This window comes from Chroicocephalus ridibundus, chromosome 3, assembly GCF_963924245.1.
Source record: "Chroicocephalus ridibundus chromosome 3, bChrRid1.1, whole genome shotgun sequence".
In the NCBI taxonomy this organism is placed as follows: Eukaryota; Metazoa; Chordata; class Aves; order Charadriiformes; family Laridae; genus Chroicocephalus; species Chroicocephalus ridibundus.
The window spans coordinates 17,605,059-17,622,252 of NC_086286.1; the positions used below are offsets into that span (position 1 = coordinate 17,605,059).

Sequence of the window (17,194 nt, forward strand, 5' to 3'; positions counted from 1 at the left end):
TCATCTCCCTGTCACCCAAGTGCAAACTGCACGTTTGCCGGGATGATGAAAGGACGCGCTGAAAACCTTGTGTTATTTGTCCACGATGCTGACAAATGGCACTGGCTACGGCTGGGGCGCGTCTGTGTGACTTGGAGACAGCAGGCGCAGGAGAAATGAAAAACCAGAATTTAGAGATACTGCAGCATTCATGAAAGGCCAAGATGTAAAAACTCTCATAGCAGGAATCCTTGTAATACGGTGTTGACTGTTACCCTTTCAGCACAGTGAATGGTAATAGCTTCTGCTAAACGTTTTCAAAATGCAACTGTTGGAAAGAAATGCAGGAATATCCAGCGTCATGCCATTGGGAGATGAATTCTGCCTTCTGACCTGGCAATTTTTAAGATGAACGGCAGGAGGTGTTGGGGGTGGGCGAGGGGCGATCTCTCAGCTTTTTAATCTGTTTTCTAGTTTTATCATAATATACAAAGAAACCCTAAAAGGCTTTTTTGGTTTCTTTTTTCCACTTTCCCATCTAGAAATTAAGGCCCTGAGGAGTGTTGCGAAATGTGACCATGTTGTAGAAAACTGTCCTTCCCTTCCCTTCCCTGAAAAAAAATCCTTTTCCTGGGTGAAAGCTCTGGCATCGGGGTGGTGCTGGGCAACTGCCGCTTTCAGCACAGTGAGACCCGATGACAAGGTTTGCAAAGCAGAGCAGTAAAAATCTCGCCAGTGATCGGTGTCTCCTGTCAACTGCAGAAGTCTTGGTGTCACCACTCTTGGTTGAGCATTAACACACAACCCTTGGAGCAAGGGGAGCCCAGCTGAGACACAGGAAAAGTATTAGTGTTATTAACATGTTATTGTTTACCGGAGCCTGGAAGGTCTCGTCCATGTCAGGCCTTTTGGGTGGTGGAGAAGTTTTATTAAAGGGGAAAATAGTAGAGGGTTTAATGTCATGTGGGGTTTTGCCTTTGAAATAGCACAGGTTACTGTTTTGTTGCTTTTTGTTAATAGTTTTAGTGTTAATGCCTACGCCGCTTTGCATCTGCCTGCCACGGTTGCTTTGTTTCAGCTGCGCAGTGCAGAAGGCTCTCGCTGAAGCATCGTAGTCCCTTTGGGGGCTAAGGGGAAGGCAGGCTGTTTGAACAGCCTCTCGGTGACCTGAAAAACGGGGTGGAAATGCTTGCTAGGCTTTGTCTTTTCACTTTTTTTTTTTTTTTTTTTTAAAAAAAACACAACTCTGCTGCAATGTACATAGAAAGGCCTGGGGGAACTTCTAAAGGATTTTACTCCTCAGTTCGTTTCTTCTCTTAGAAACTCACTTTCTTCCTCTTAAGCACAAAGGTAGTGTTGATCTTTTATTTTTTTTAAAATTGCTTAATAACATGACCTATATCCTGCCCCTTTCAACCTGCTAGAGTGCCTAGTCATCTGAGTTCATGAGCAAATTAACACCACCAATTAACAACTGTATTCCATGTCCCAAGATAAGTTTACTGTGTTTTGCAGAATCCTTGGTTTCACGCAGGTGCTTTTAAAGAGGTAGAAACAAACAGGCATGCTGTCCATTTTGCATTATACCGTGGTGCTGTTGGCAATATGTTTAAGACGTGACACTGATTTAGGCTTGACTAAGAGATACTGTTAATTTATTTTGAACTTCACTTTGCATTTTCGTACATTAAAAAAGGCATTGTGGGTGGTGTAAGTAGCAGTAGGTACTGTTGTCAAAGCCCAATACACGTAAAGAGTCTGGTCCATAAGCATTTAAGGTGCTTGTAGTGTAGTGTAGTATCTCCATGCTTTGATTTCTTGATGCAGAAGCTGTAAAATTCATTGTGGCGTGGAGACTGAAGGGGACTACTCAAGGAAACCACCTCTGCTGCTGGCTGAAAGCTTTCCGCTGCGATGGCAGGGGACTGCATTAGAGGGCAGACCAAGACAAGGAGTTTGATAGGCAACAGCCATCCCCTGCCAGTGGTTTGTTGGCTCTCCCCTGGCGCTGGGTGGGAAGTAGCGAGACCTTGACCTTCAGGCCTTGGCCTTGGCGAGCATTTCAGTCACCTCTTCAGGGAGAGGGCCGCAGAGAGTAACTACAGCGCCAGCACTGATTATGTTTTTTTTATTCTTATCACCTACTTAGTCCTCCTGAAGTCTCGCCTTTGCAATCATTTTGGTTAAGCATGGGACAGTGAAAAGCAGAGACAAGGAAGAAAAGAAGTACAGTTTAGCAAAAAAAATATTATTTAATGAGGGAAGATGGACACAATATAGGGATTGTTCAAAGACAGTAAGCTAGCACGGCTGCTTTGGGGTGACCCGTTGGACAAGTGACAGTCCACCGCCACCAAACCGCCAGTCGCCCATTCTCCCTCATCCTGCCGGGACTGGAGAGGCCCGCGGGGGCAGCGTACCCCTTCTGCCGCGGGCACTGTCCCCCTCTTCCCCTCGCACCGCAGCGGATCGGGGCTATAACCAGCCTATTTTCGCCCGTCCCCACACGCCCCGAGCAGCGCGGGGTGCGCGCCCGCCACCCTCCCCTTCCCCTCGGCCGGCGGTTCCTCAGGGCGGCGGGCGCCCGTTAACGCCCCGCGCACGCGCCCGGCCCGCCAGCGCCGTCCCCCCGCGCGGCAGCGCCGCCTCGCGCAAGGCCCCGTCTCCTCCCCCAGAATGCACCGCGCTAGGCAGCCTTTGAAAAAGCGGCGCGGCTCGTTCAAGATGGCGGAGCTCGATCAGCTGCCTGACGAGAGTGAGTAGCCACCCGTGCCGCCGCCGCCCGCCCGCCCGGCACTGCCGCCACCCCTTGCCCCCGCCTCCCTCCCCACAGCGGGACACCCGCCGCTGCGCCCCGCCGCCGGCCCGCCTCCCTCCCTCTCGTCGTGGGCGCTGTGCGGGGCCGGAGCCCGAGCCTCCTCCCTGGCAACCGGGCCGGCCCGGCTCTTCCCCCCTTTACCCCCCCCGCCGCCGTCGCCCCGTCGCCGCAGCCCCTCCCGGGCGAGGCCCTGGCCCAGCCGGTGGGGTGGGGAGGGCGGCGGGCGAGGAGAGCTTCCTCCCGAGGGTGCGACCCCCGTTGCCCTGGGGGGTTGCCGGGGCCGGGCCCCCCCGCCCCGCCCGGGTGAGGTGGCGGGGCTGACCGGGCGTCACCTGCCGGGCGGGCGGGGTGCGGGGCGGGGGTGCAGGAACCGGGAGGCGGGCGGGGAGGGGAGGGCAGGGCGTGAGTGAGTGTGCGGGGCACACCTGACAGCCTGCCCTGCCTGTGGGGGCGAGGGCGGTGCGGGGGAGGGAGCGTCCTGCCCCGGGGAAGGGGTGAGCAGCCCTGTGCTCCCGTCCCTCCTGTCGTCCTAGGGGGGGAGGAAGACTTCTGTGTGCGCAGGGTGTGCTGTGTACAGTGTGAGCACCTCTGAAGGACTAGGGGGGCTAGGGCATGCACATTGCATCTAGGGGGCACTGATAAATGCAGAGGGAAGAGCTCAAAGACCCTGCATTGTCTGTCAGTAGGTGAAAGCTAGCTGTATAGCAAGACAGTATGAAAATAGATGCTTGCTTGTGTGCATACAGACTTATACACCTGCATAGGGTTTGTGTGAACGTTGTTTTCGATGCACATGAGGATTAAGTGCAAACATGAGTGTACATGGGAAGGATACATGTGTTGCTGTATATATCGATTCATGCACAAGGTACTTGAGTGCTATAGAAGAGGACGTTATTTAATATAAAATGTGTCTACATGCTACCTTGATATGTCTTCTTACAAAGAATGCAATAGAATTTAGGAAGACCAAGTTTTTCAAGTGGATAATTGAAGGTGCCTGGTATGCCAGAAAGTGAAAATGTGAAGGGCAATAAATAGGGGCACGTAAAGGAGAAATCGGTCATGTTCTCATGTGCTTTCTTGGTGTTCTTCAGCAGCGTTGGAAGTAATTGGTGGGACAGTTTCTGTGTGCTGCGGCTTCTAGATTAATTGTGTCCATGTGCCACAAGACACTAAGCTGCTTGCTGAAAGAAAAAGGCAAGGATTCCTTGATAACCATCAGCACCTAATAGAGCTCTAAGCTGAACAGGAGGATATACCTAAAAAAAAAAAAGTAATGGGTTTAGCCCTTTCTGTATTGCTGTCTTTCCTTTACCCTATTACCCTTTTGCTTCTAGTGTTACACTAAGCTGCAGTAGTGATCTTCCGTCTGAAAAGCCACAAGACAGAGAACAGCATGAAATCAACAACTGATATCTATCGTATGCTCTCATAATCACTGCTGGATTTTCAGTTCTGTCACTTACAACTGAAGACAGCATCTAAGTAAAGGAGATCTAAAGGATGACAGAGGAAAGGGTGGATTTTGTGTGGGGCAATTTGGAAGGCTGAGACAGCTTTTGTCACAGAGATGGTGCACAAGGTAGAAATAATGAACAAGGTGGAAAAAAGCCAATGTGAAGGTATTGCTTAGATAGATCATATATGTGCAATTACATACAGGCCTAAGTCATGCATATGGATACTTGCAGATGCTGCTTGTATGTAACTGTTGGTTCTGCGCATTCACTGTGGTTATTTAGAGAGCTATTTCAGCAAGGAAAAGGTGATGTGTGAATACGCATCTGTAAATTCACAAGAGCTCTCTGGAGAGAGATGTCTGTTGTTGGAAGTGATTTATGGAGACCTGGTAGAGAAATGCCCCTCTACTGTCGGTAGATACTATAGGCTCTACTCTTTTGAGGAGAAAAATAATTTTCTTATTTTTCCATTGAGATTTTGTTCTATCAGTCTATGTGTGGAATCCATTGGCGTTTACTTGATTAGAATGCAGAGGGGATTTACTGGGGAAGGGGGCTTCTCCTCAATGGCTTGACCGTGTAGCCTTGTAGATTATATTGACAGTAGTCATGACGTAGTTGAATTTTGATAATGGTTTCAGTTTAGTGGTTTTAAGTCCTTATAGAAAATTACTCAGTAATCACTGAATTATTGAGCAATTTAGGAAAATACATAGACTAATAACCATTTCTTTCTCAAAATTATTCTATTGTTTTATGACTATTGCTTTAAAAAAGACCAAAAAAAAAACCAAAACCAAATCCACTTGCTTCTCGGACATCCAGGAAGCTTTAAATTTATTTCAGAGTCTGTCACTTACTATCTGTTGTTGTTCTGTATACAGCTCTAGCAGAACTGAGCTTATATAAAGCATTGTAAAACTTCAAATGAAAATGTAAATATGTGCCAAGCCAAAACTGGGCATTTAGTAGTTTCAATAAATGTACATACAAGAGGGTAGACTTATATTTTTGATGACAGTTTTGTGCATCACCATCCAAGTTCACGAACATACCGACTATTCTGTACCAGAAGATTCTCAGAGAGAAGTGACTCAAAGCTAAAATATGGCTTCAGACTATGGTGGGTGGGTCTCTGTTACAACTCTGACAACTGTCAGGAGAAAAAATGGTTAATATCCCTACATGGTATGTGTCATTGTTTTAACCAAACAGATTTATAAAGGATCATCATAACTGACACTCTGTTTGGTACAGCTCAGTCATGTACACTGTACCATATTAGAATCTGATTAACGTAAGTCATGGATGAACTGAGACAACTGTAATTAATAATTAGCAATGTTTTATTGCTTATTGGGTTTACATTCCCTCTTCACTAGAATGGACGGTGTTTAAGTTACTGTTCTTGCTTTTGCCTTACCCATTTTCCAGAGAAGCATTTCATGTGTTTCAAGAAGTTAACATAAAGTATGAAAAATAATTTTTTTGTCTCTCTGATACCTTTATATTGCCTACAGTGACATCAGGAAGATTTGACAGGTGCGTTGCTTCACCCATAACCAATACTAGAGTAGCGCGTGACTCAGTTTCACTCAGGACTGTTCAGACCCTTGCCAGCAGTGTCATTGTTATAGTACCTGCTCGGCAGGTGAAGCAGACACAGTGTGTAGTATGCTTCCTCTGTGCTGACCTTGCTCCCAAGGTTTGTATTTAACTCAGTTTGGTGCAGGTAGGGGATGTTTTGGGGTTTTTTTCATCAAATAGAGGGGGAGCTTAATTTTTTCTCTAGCGTTCATGAACTGCTAGAAATGTGAAAGTTTCAAAGAGGGTTTGCCTTGTGCTTCCATTCCTATGCTTTCCAATTTTGGTGAATTGGACGTTTTTAAATTACACTGTAACTATTGCCATACATAGTTCTTTCATTTCCAGTCCCGTACTTAAAATGAAGGTATAAACTTAGTGCTGACTGATTTAACACTGACTTCATGCGGCTTTCAGTCTGCAACTTAATTTATAAGGGATAATAACAGCAAGCATTGCAACATTGTTTTTGGTCTCTTCCATAGCAGTATAAAAATAAGTTCCTAAAAAAGTTAGAATAGTTCATGACTACCAGACTTTCAGATTTATGTATAATCCCTATGAATTTTCTCCAGCATATTTTATAGTAAAGTAGTAGGCCATAACTGAATTTTCACATAAAAAGAATTGTAAGTAAACGCAGCATACTCGGTGACAAGAAAACTGAAATTTCGCAGTGTGGTAAGAACTGTGCAGTTTCACTTTCAAATTGGAAATCTGCTTAAGTGGAATTTGTCCCAGAGTATTCTAATAGCATGTATTTGCCCTCTGCCAAGTTCTGTAGTGCAACTGGGGAGTGAATATTCCTTAACCCAGGAGGGAGATAAATGTAATGCACATAGTTGACTCTCATAATATGTGCTTATTTTATCTGCTAAAGTTATTATTGTTCCATTCTTTAAGGCTGACATTCTGTCCTTTTGAAATGGGTAAGAGAGTTCACAGTGACAACCTAAAAAATGAAGGAGATGGCAGTCCGTAAGTTTACATGTGTTTCTTGTATCTGAGGCGTTTTCTTACTAATGTTGCCAGGGGAGAAGGATATAGTAACCTGGGATGGAGAAAAGTTCTGTGAAGAAAGAACAATTCCGTGGCAAATCCTGTAGCTGAAAGATGCCAGAATTGCAGAAGTCCCCATTGCAGAAGTACTTCCAATACTAATCATTGGATTTATATTCTGGAGACAAAATTCGATTCTGCAGACTGTTGGGTTGGTGCCCGATGAGTGAGTAATTTTAGTCAATACATTTCCCCTCCGCTTATCTCCTGGTAATTTTGCAGTGGAGGTAAGTGGTGGGCAGTTTTCCTGCTGCAAACCAGATGGCTATCTCTGTCTGCCTCAGCAGAGGGAAAGAGTTGATTGCATTGGAGTGTGCATAATGCTGTCCTGAGTCTTGCTACTCGTCATAGCAATCTTATTTGTGGATTACTCGGTTATGAAGTACACACAGTAAAGCTGAGGCGAGACTTCGATAATGCAGACAACACATGCAAATGTGACTAGAAGACTCTGCTAGTCCTGGTAGAGGCAGAGCTCTGCAGGCAGCAGAATGGGCAAAGCTGCCTCTTGGTGCATTCTTTTGCCCAAGCAAGTCTGCATGAGGAGGATGGCTAGGATCAGCTCTGTAAAAGTGAGAGTGAGATGCCATTTTTGACAGAAGTGAAAGCATGCTTAGCTAACTAAATGATCATCAGCACGGGGACGCTGCCAGGAGTAAACTGCTGAGGTACCGCAGAGTGCGGTGTTTGTGTGTTGTATGTAGACAAACACCAACAAGTGGCAGGTGAATCAGAGAAAGAAGCCAGACTGTAGTAGTGATGGATGTCAAAATGTTAACCTTTTACAGCACAAATACTAAAAACAGTAGTATATTGCTGAATATCACATATTGCTAGACATCGCAATGTCTATACTGCATCTAGGGGCTTGAGTTTTAGAACAGGGAGAAGCAGCGAAGAGGGACAAGGATCTTTCTGCAAGGCCATTTATCGCATGGGTGGAGGCTGCAGCATAAGGGCGGCACTTCATGCAGAAATCATTGTCTTTACCCCCAGCACAACCTTAGGCTGTGGTTCACAGGCACCCTGCCCCTGCACAGCCAGTTGCTCTGCTCTGGTGCCTTCCTGGATGGCTGGAGGAGGGATGTGGCACACCTCTGCCACTCCCATTTTCCAGTCCCAAGGGGCCACAAGGCCAAGCACCACTGTGCTGTGGACATTTGAGGCAAAAAAATCAGCAGAACTATATGAGAATACAGCATTTGAGAGAAGGCTCAAGATTAGTCCAGTGGCTGCTAAACAGTACCCACAACTAATAATTTTGTGATTGTTTGTGCTGCATACCTTTAAAATTGTATGTTACCATGGTATCAGCATATTGTCCATCATGAGAATGCAGTGTTTCAAAAGGAGGGCTTTGGTATTGTGGTTGTCGTCTGCACGAGTCCTGTAAAAGGGTTCATATGGCTGAAAAACTGACTTCCATCCAGTAGTTAAATTAGGATTCTGAAATACACAAATGTCAGTTTGTTAGTGGGCTCATAAGGTGAGGGAAATACTGGTTCATACTTGAAGCTAGAAATTATTGTTCATTTATTTATTTATTTACCTCTTCAACAAGCCCAAAGTTTTGAGGGAGCTTCAAAGCTACCCGAAGTGACTTTTTCCTCTGATGCATGCTTTTTATACTTTCTAAGCTTTCCTGAATAAGCTATCCTTTTAGTGGCCATCACTTGAGATGCTTCCTCTGCTGAAACAACTTGTGCCATAGTTGTGTAGATGAATGATCTCTCAGAGGGCTAATGACTCAATCTATCATAAAGGCTTGTTTTTTTCCCTTCTTCTCCATGAATTTCCTTTGTCACACATTTTTAGTGCCAGCGATGTAGTTTAATTACATAGGTTTTTGAGGTAGTCATGCAACTGATGTTAAAATAACTGCTCACCTGTGCAGAATTTAGACAAAATAGTTTGAAGATCTGGAGAGGAAATGTTTTACGTTATGTAATCGCTTATCTGAACCCTAGAATTTTCTATATTGATTTACATGTGTCCCTTTGTGCCCACACATTAGTAAAATCGGTGCTATGGAACGTCCCTTTGGTTACTTGTAACATTTTTTCTTTTTCAAAATTGTAATCAGCTGTTAAAAATTCGTTAAAAAAATTTGAAAACACTTTCACATATGTAGTGTGCTTGTCTGTGTTTCTGTTTTAAGATCAGCTGTTGAAAAGCTGTATTTAAACTGCTTTGCTTCATGTTAGCACTGAAAATATACATCAGGGCATCCACAGCTGCCCGTGTTGAATTGCAGTCAGACTCCACCTCTTTTGTTCAGTTATGGTATTTTCAAATGGGGAGAGGAGGATCGATGCTTGTTTGTAAACTTAAACCCAACTTTGACTTTTGAAAAGGAGAAAAGTTTTGGTGCTTTTTTCCCATACCTCAAAGCCTATCTCCACATCAGAAATACTTTTTGGAGGGCAAACCATCAGAGTTCCTTAAGTCTGTTCCTACTGGCAGAGCAGTTAGAGGAGGCTTTTTAGGTTCTCTTCATGGCAATCCCCTGTACATGCTCCCTTGTGCTGGGAGAAGGAGTTTGGGGCTAGAGGAAGGATTCCTGGTGGCCGCTGGCTCGGGGAGCTATCCACCCACCGGGGCCCCACCGTCAGCTGCTGAAGCCGATGGGGTTCATTGCTAGCCTAGCGTGAAAACATCAGGGTCCTTATCGTGCTATACTTGGTGGACTTGAGGTTATTCTAATCTTGATTGATTTTTCTTTAATTTGGTTTTACATGGACTTCCTGAAAATCACTTCTTGCAAGTGTTATAAAACACATAAATACACCTATTCCTGACTCTTCATTACTAATGAGCTTCCTGTTATCTTACTATTAAATGCCTCATCCTCTAGCACACAGTTATTTTTAGTGCACATCTGTGGTGCACATATTTTACTGATATTTTTTTTTTTTTAAGGCCAGAAAATGCCATTATAATCGTCTTACATTCTTCATTAAGCATGCTAGGATACTTGTGTTTGGAGTTTCTGTGCATCAGTTCCATGCTTCCTTTTTAGCTATAGTTTTCTCTTTAAAAATAGATGCAAACTTTGTTTAAAGATTTTGAAGGATAGAGAGCTCGGCATGCCCTTTCTTAGTGTAGTTACATAAAATCCGTTAAACTTTGTATTCATTGCTATCCTGAACTAATCCAGGGTCATTTTCTAACAAATCTAGTTATGCCTTGCCTTGTAAAAAAAGGCTGCAGAGCTATTTACTGTCTAAATTATCTTCCTTTGTAGATACTTGTGATCAGTGCAGATCTTGACCTTCTTTGGGAAGAACAAGATTGGAGTGTCTTGACTTTCTCGCAATAAGGCATGTTTTTTAGATCTTCTAATCTTTCTCCTAGTTCTGTTCTGAATCTTTTCCCGATTTTCAAACTTAGCCAAGTGTGAACAGTGTGTTCAAGTAATTAATTTACTAACAACACATGCAAAGCAATACTCAATAGGATACTAAGACAAGACTAAGCTAATCGTGCGGTTTGCACCGGAATAGTATGCCAGCGTAGGCTACCAAAAGCAGGTCTTCTAATTCCTGAGCTGCTGCTGTGGTGAGCTGTCTGTATTTCCTTCCTAGGTCGAGGTCTTTTTTCACTCTTAATACTAAGAAAGTCACCTCCCTGATTTTGGTTGGAATACTCTAAATGATGCCTAGGCCTTATTTCTTCCTTTCCACCTGTTTTTTTATAGTGTTTGATGTTTGTAGAAGTGAAATCTGTGTCATTGTCATAATAGGTATTTATGCTCAAGCATGTGTGTATATTCTACTTTAATCTCGTATATTTATAATTAAAATGCTGGTTAAAAAGACTGCCTATAATTATATATTTGTTATGCAGAACAGGAGCATACAAAATTACTGGCATTTAATGTGAGGCTGGGATATTATAAATCTAATCCTTATTTTAACTGAAGTTTTTGATAGTTTTAAAAACTTTGCAGCTTTTATAGTTTCTGAAATGCTTTTATCTTATTAAATGCTGGTTGATTTTTATTGTAACACATTATTGCTTAGAAGACCATCCTAGTTTCTGGTTTTGTGTCCTTGGTAGTATGTACAATACTGCCAAACTAAATGGAAAAAGCAGGGAGGTGTACTGTATTCCTTTAAATTTGGTGGTGTTGCAGGTAGCCCCTAAAATCAATGCATAAGAACTTGAGAGGAAAACCCATGTATCATATTGTTGCCCTTAAGGTAAAATTAAGGTTTTTTTAAGGACATCTCCATTGTCATTTTGATATCCTACATGTATTCTAATGCTTTAGGCTACAGAAGTGGTGGTGTTAATAATCTGCAACTTGTTACATTAAAATACTTTAGTTTAACTTTGAACTTGCCTAGATCAGGATTTTCTTATTTGAACACTTGTATTCCTAAATAAAGATGCCCTTTTCCAGTTACGTTACTTTAGTTGCAGGCTAAGTGAAAACAAATGAGCAGCCTTATTCTAGTATGCGTCTGTTAAAAATTAACTATCCCATGTGGAAAAGTCCTTGGTGACTAATGCTGTTTTGGAGTGGTCATCTTTACAAAGCTAGAAGGTAGTGCAGTACCACTCTGGTATCCATCACTTAGAGAAGTTGTTTCTGTTCCTGTTGTTTCTGAGGCTGGTCATCTAATGCCCTGCTCTACTGACCCATCATCAGTCTCACAGGTGAAGCATCTGAGTTTGATGGTTAGCAAAGGATCTCGGGCACTTTCAGCTATAAGATTCACACCAATCCCCATATAAAGCTTTGCAACCTCTTGCTGAGTTGTTTCATTTCCATTGTTGACATACTCACCCTTGACTGAATTGACTGAACTTCATTCATATGAGCAAGGTGGTCAAAAAAAAAAAGAGGGAAATGATTATATATTCAGTCTTACAGATGAAGTGCCTCAGATCTTTCACAATAGTGATCCATTCTGAAAAGCCAGCATCTCCTCCACTTGACAGTCCTGATGACCCTGGTTCTTGCCTCTCCATCGCCAATGACATCTATTTTCCCCATGTTCTTAAACTGTGTGTACTTATTAATCCCTGCACACGTTTCCCACTGTCCCTTGTGTTAATTTATGGGGGACACTAGTTCTTCATTGTTCTTAGTGTTCAGGACTGCATTCTTAGTTGATAGCAGGATACCCATGTATTTATGCAAGCACGATGTACGGTATCTGATTATTAGTACGAGGGGAAAAAAAAAAAGAAAAGGCTTTAATCCTGTGATACCTTAAGCTTACAGTTTAGTTACAAGAGCTGAGTTCATTGTGAATCAGATCATCATAGAAGCATGTTCCTGTACCGGTCACTGTTAGGTTTCCAACACAACAAAAGTGATATCTCAGAAAAGAAATGTGCGAGAAGGATAACAGTATAGCCCAGGTTTATCACCTTGTTTTTGATATGTAAAACCATATGTGTTAGCTGTTGTGGATTTGAACAACTTGGGATATGCTGGAGGGGAGGCTCTCTAAACCGTCAGGGAGTTAAAACTAGTTCCATTTCACATCTTAAACTGTTTTGTGGGGTTTTTTAATTTTTTGAAAATAATAGAAACTTTTTTATTGAATTTTTTTTTAACATCTAGCATAATAAGATATCAGCAAACAAAATAATATGATGAAAAAATAAGAAATGTAGGGGTTGGTTTGCCATTGCTGCACCTGTATTCTCTTCAACAGTCTACCCCAAAGCAAAATGCTCTGTTCCCTGAGAAGGGACAATAATTCATTTTTTGTCTCTGTGATATTCCCTGGAACATAACTGCATAGAGGCAAGGATCTCTGGCACTGTGAAGTTTGTGTGGTTAGGACCCAGATACAGGGCAGCCTGTAGGAATTTCCAGACCTTTGGAGTCAGAAGTGTTCTTGGAACAGCAATGCCAAAGAGAAGCTGAAGGAGGGAGTGGGGAAAGCGAGGAGAAAAAGAGGATGCAATGCAAGATGGAGTGGCTGCAACACTGGAACGTAACTGGAAAGATAAAGTTGATTTGAGAGAAAAGCATGAATCTGTGGAAGCATTGTCATGCAGAAATATCTTTCCCCTCTGCTAATGTGGTGGCTTCAAACAACGGATTCTTAGAGAGACGCTTGAAAACTCCAGAGTATGAAGGCCGTAGTCAGTTTTGTCCTGTTTGGCCTGTCCAGACCCAGTTTTGTCCTTCCTGGCCCAGAAGCACTGCAGAGGTCCTACAGATGCAGTGGAAGGGGAACAGTGAAATTTTGATGGATGTGTTGCACAGTTTGAACAGTTCAACCAAACTAAAGGTTCCGTCTGCATTTATAGTATCCGCATCTGCTGCCTTTCTGAATAAGGAGGTTCCACCAGGGGGCAACTAACTATCCATCTCCCTACTTGAGAACCAAGTTTAGAGAGCATAAGCTACTGTTTTCGTGGAAATTTTTGGCATTGAAGAATTCTGAATTTGTAGAAATAATTAAAAAAAAAAAAAAGTAGTATTCGTTACAGTTTCCTTGTCAGTTGTATAATATATTTGCAACTGCATCAAACAAGCAGCCACATGGAAGTATGTAGTTTGGACATAAAGCTTGGTCAGAATTTGCTGTGTTAAACAAAAGTGCTAGCATCTGAAGCTGTTTTGTAGATGTGAAACTAAAGGAAAAAAAACCAAAACATGAATATGCTTTCAAGATTTATTGGGTAATAAACATATAATGCTATACTTTGTGCTATGGAGGGCGCACTGGGTTCACTCATTCAGCTGTGAAAGATTTAATATTAAATTCCACTTTCTGCCTAAGAATTAATTAAGAATGAATAGACTGTGCATAGGTTGTATGGTCTGAAATAACTTATGATTTATGTGTACTTTTTGATACATTGCAGGTTCTTCAGCAAAAGCACTTGTGAGCTTGAAAGGTGAGAAATTAATGTGTTATTTACTTGTACCCAATCTGACTTTCAGGTATTAGTTTCTGGCTTCAAAAAGTTCAAGAAAATAACACTGAAGAGGGGGTGGGTTTTTTTGTTGAAATATGCTTGGGTTTATTGTGGATATTTGTTAGACTAGTAGTCTATAGACTATTAGTCTATTACTAGTCTATAGACTAGTAATCCTTGGTGGTTGAAACTACATATGTTGTGGTGTATTTGGACACTGCTCTTCTGGGTGGAATTCTTGAAATGTGTTTTTTCTTCCTAAGTACTGCCTAGGTGTCAGGTTTGATGAGAAAATTGAGGTAATCTTTCATCTCTTGAGGATGAGATAGGAGAAGGATTCTTAGCAAGACCTGCACACGTGACAAAATTTACATTAGGAAGGAGTTTCACAATCTCATTGTGTTTTCTGTCAGCAAGTTGTGGGCTACATCAAAAATCTGTTTCTTATGTCTTTTTCTTTGAAATTGTCTTTATGAACATTCATACAGATTTTGAATACTTATAATCTGCCCAACAATAAAAGTTTCTTTATGTATTGCAAGGCTTCTATTACACAAGGAAGAAGACATGGTCTGTTGAATATTGTAACTAATATAGGTTTGTTTCAATAAAATTTGATTTACTTGTTGATCTGCACCCACTTAATTTTTTAGAACCTGAAGGAAGCCAGGTCTTGTAGAACTTTACCTTCTCCAGGTTTCAGTTACAGCCACGGTACAGCTATCTAGATGTGGGTCAACCTGGCAGTGGAAGTAGCTGATTCCAGCAAAGGAGGTTTCAAGAAATCTAAATGTTTTCGGGAGTAAAAAATATTTTGTTCATGTTTCTCCATGTACTGAAAATATATTTCAATATTTTTTTAATTAGTGTTCAGAACAATTTAATAAGAATATTGAAATCTAAAATCCTTTTGTAATTTAATCCAAAGAAGATGTTGCAAGTAACAAAATTATATTAGTAGTTGATGATGTTATGCTAGCTTTTGGATAGTAGTTATGTTAAAGCATATGTGTATGTATATTAATGACATGATTTCCTCACAACAGAGGGAAGCTTATCCAGTTCATGGAATGAAAAGTATAATTCTCTGCAGAAAACACCCATTTGGAAAAGCAAGAATGCTGGTTCTGCAGTGGAAATGGTAAGAAGCAATAAAAAGACAACTTCAGGATTAGTAAAATACCATAAAGTGAGTGAAATTTAAGGATCAAAAAATTTGGCTGAGATTTATAGTTTCATAATTTCCGAATGTTAAACTGTGTCCCTCACAAGGGGTCTACACAGTTTGAATATGAGGTGAAAACACATTTCGTAAATGAATAATCAAACAAATTAAATTGCCGACCTTGTTCAAGATAGCTCATAATAATTTTCTCTCTTTTTTGTAAAGCAAGTGCTGCGACGTGTTTGTACTGTATCTACCACCTTGAACTTAGGAATCACCATTTCTGATCAGGCATTTGTTTTATCTCATGAAATACCTCACTTCTAATTATTGCTGAGAACTGATGCATAAAGAAAAGGAAGGGAAAATGTCATAATGCACTTCCATCATTGTGCCTTCTAGGGGCAGATTTTAATAAAAATAAAGGAATGTCAGTGAAATGTGGTGCGGTATTCTGAGAGGTCTCATAGTTCTTTTGTTAAAGAACAACCTTGGGGTGGGGAAATGAAAAGTAAAGAGCCTGCAAGCCTCCAAGGGCATGTGTTTGGGTTGACCATTTCCCTCTCTCTTTTTGAAATATTCCATTATTATTTCTTTCCCCGTTGTATCACATTCAAGCTTTTCTTGACTGTTCTCAACCTTCTCTACCTTACTGAATTACGTGATTTGGGTTTGGTTTTGCCACCAGCTATATTGCACCCAGTGCCTTATTTGTCTACTACTGTGCGCTCTTTTTACTGCACCCTGGAGAGTATATGAAACACTGTCGCCATTGCTGGGCACATCTTGCTCCCATACCCTTCTGGTGCCGCCGCCTTTTACCGTAACGGCAACCAACTTGCCAACTATCACCTGTTTTTTGGTTTTTTTTTTAATTCAAATCATTATTTTTTGTGAACTGCCTGTTTATTGGAAGGGAAACATTATGTTTGAAAACTATCACACTTGCCTGCTCTGCACGTAATCAAAATATCTGAGCAGCATCCAGTAGTGCATGAAGCAATGTGACTAACATCTGTCCGTATATAGCTTGTTCTGTCATCTCTCTGGAGAGAGAAACTTATGCAGAGAAGGTATTTATTTTGGTAGGATTCATGCATATATATATATATACACATACATGTTGCTATATGTTTATGCTAGAGAACATAAGGTCTACAAAATGCAGTTCCAGACAGTGACCAGAACTTTGTGATGGCCCTTAATTCCTGCAGGAGTTCACGTCACAGTTTTCAGCTCTTCCCCAGGAATGCTTATATTCTCACAGAAACAAGCCTTACTGGTAACTTAAAAGATCGCGTGTGCTAAAGAACTGAAGTCACTAACCATAAAATTTGTACGAAAACCTTATCAATCTTTAGGTATGCTGACTGTAGGTATTAAAAATAAGAGTCAAACTTTTAATGTAGCTCAGTACTCTGTAGAAAGCTGAGAGAAAGATCAGTGGATAGTCTGATGTGTTAGCAGTGGCCCATGTTGCTGGGAGGTGATGTTGTCTTCTGTACTAGCTTGAGTTCCTTGAACACTGGAATTTTCGCAGATGTGTTGTACTCTTAGTGGAAAAATCTTTCCAAACATGCCTGACGTATTTAGCTAACGTGGATGATACCTCTTTGTGACACTTGTTGTTTTAATCTTGTGTGAGACACCGTCAATCCAGACTGATGAAACACTCTTATCATTTTGGATAGTTCCTTGGAGTAGAATTTGTCTGCCTCTATTGAGGGTTGTAAAGCAGTTCTCTTGATCTGGATCGTAGCCTTAGCATAAGGTTGAAGGAACTCTTAAGTTTTGTCTAGATTGTTTTAGCATTTGTGTTCCTGTGTTGGCACGTGCTTTTCATCTGGTACAGTGTCATAAAATCACAAAGAGCTATATAGACATTTGGGAGAAAAATGTTGTTCTGGAACTAGCATCTCAAATGTCAAGACTGAAATATAATTGCAAATATTCAATAGGAACCTCGCTCTTCATCCTGTGGGCAGAATGCTGTAATTAAAAAGTCCTGGAGTTCTGCAATGTATGAGTTTTTATTGTTGGAACAGGATTGTGGATTTGTTTTCTTGCTCAAAAATTAGAATAGTTCCAACCTTTCTCTTTTAGGGTGATGGTTTGTCAAGGATGGCAGAGATGTTATAAAAGAACATAAAGACATTGGAATTGAAATTTAACATTGTTCTTAAGGTTTAGTGAATTGGAAGATGTGAAGTAAAGAACTTGATGTATTTAGGCGAA

At 41.6% G+C, this 17,194-nt stretch overlaps 1 protein-coding gene across 2 annotated transcripts in view; it reads left to right on the top strand.

The window, feature by feature from the left end:
• Nucleotides 1-2,655: 2,655 nt before the first annotated feature.
• The window catches only part of LIN9 (lin-9 DREAM MuvB core complex component), a 41,518-nt gene continuing 26,979 nt past the window's right edge, over nt 2,656-17,194 (top strand). For both annotated transcript variants that reach the window (XM_063330956.1, XM_063330957.1), the window contains exons 1-3: nt 2,656-2,734; nt 13,741-13,773; nt 14,841-14,935. In XM_063330956.1, the coding sequence (XP_063187026.1) occupies nt 2,656-2,734; nt 13,741-13,773; nt 14,841-14,935 (207 nt within the window). The remainder of the gene's footprint in view (nt 2,735-13,740; nt 13,774-14,840; nt 14,936-17,194) is intronic.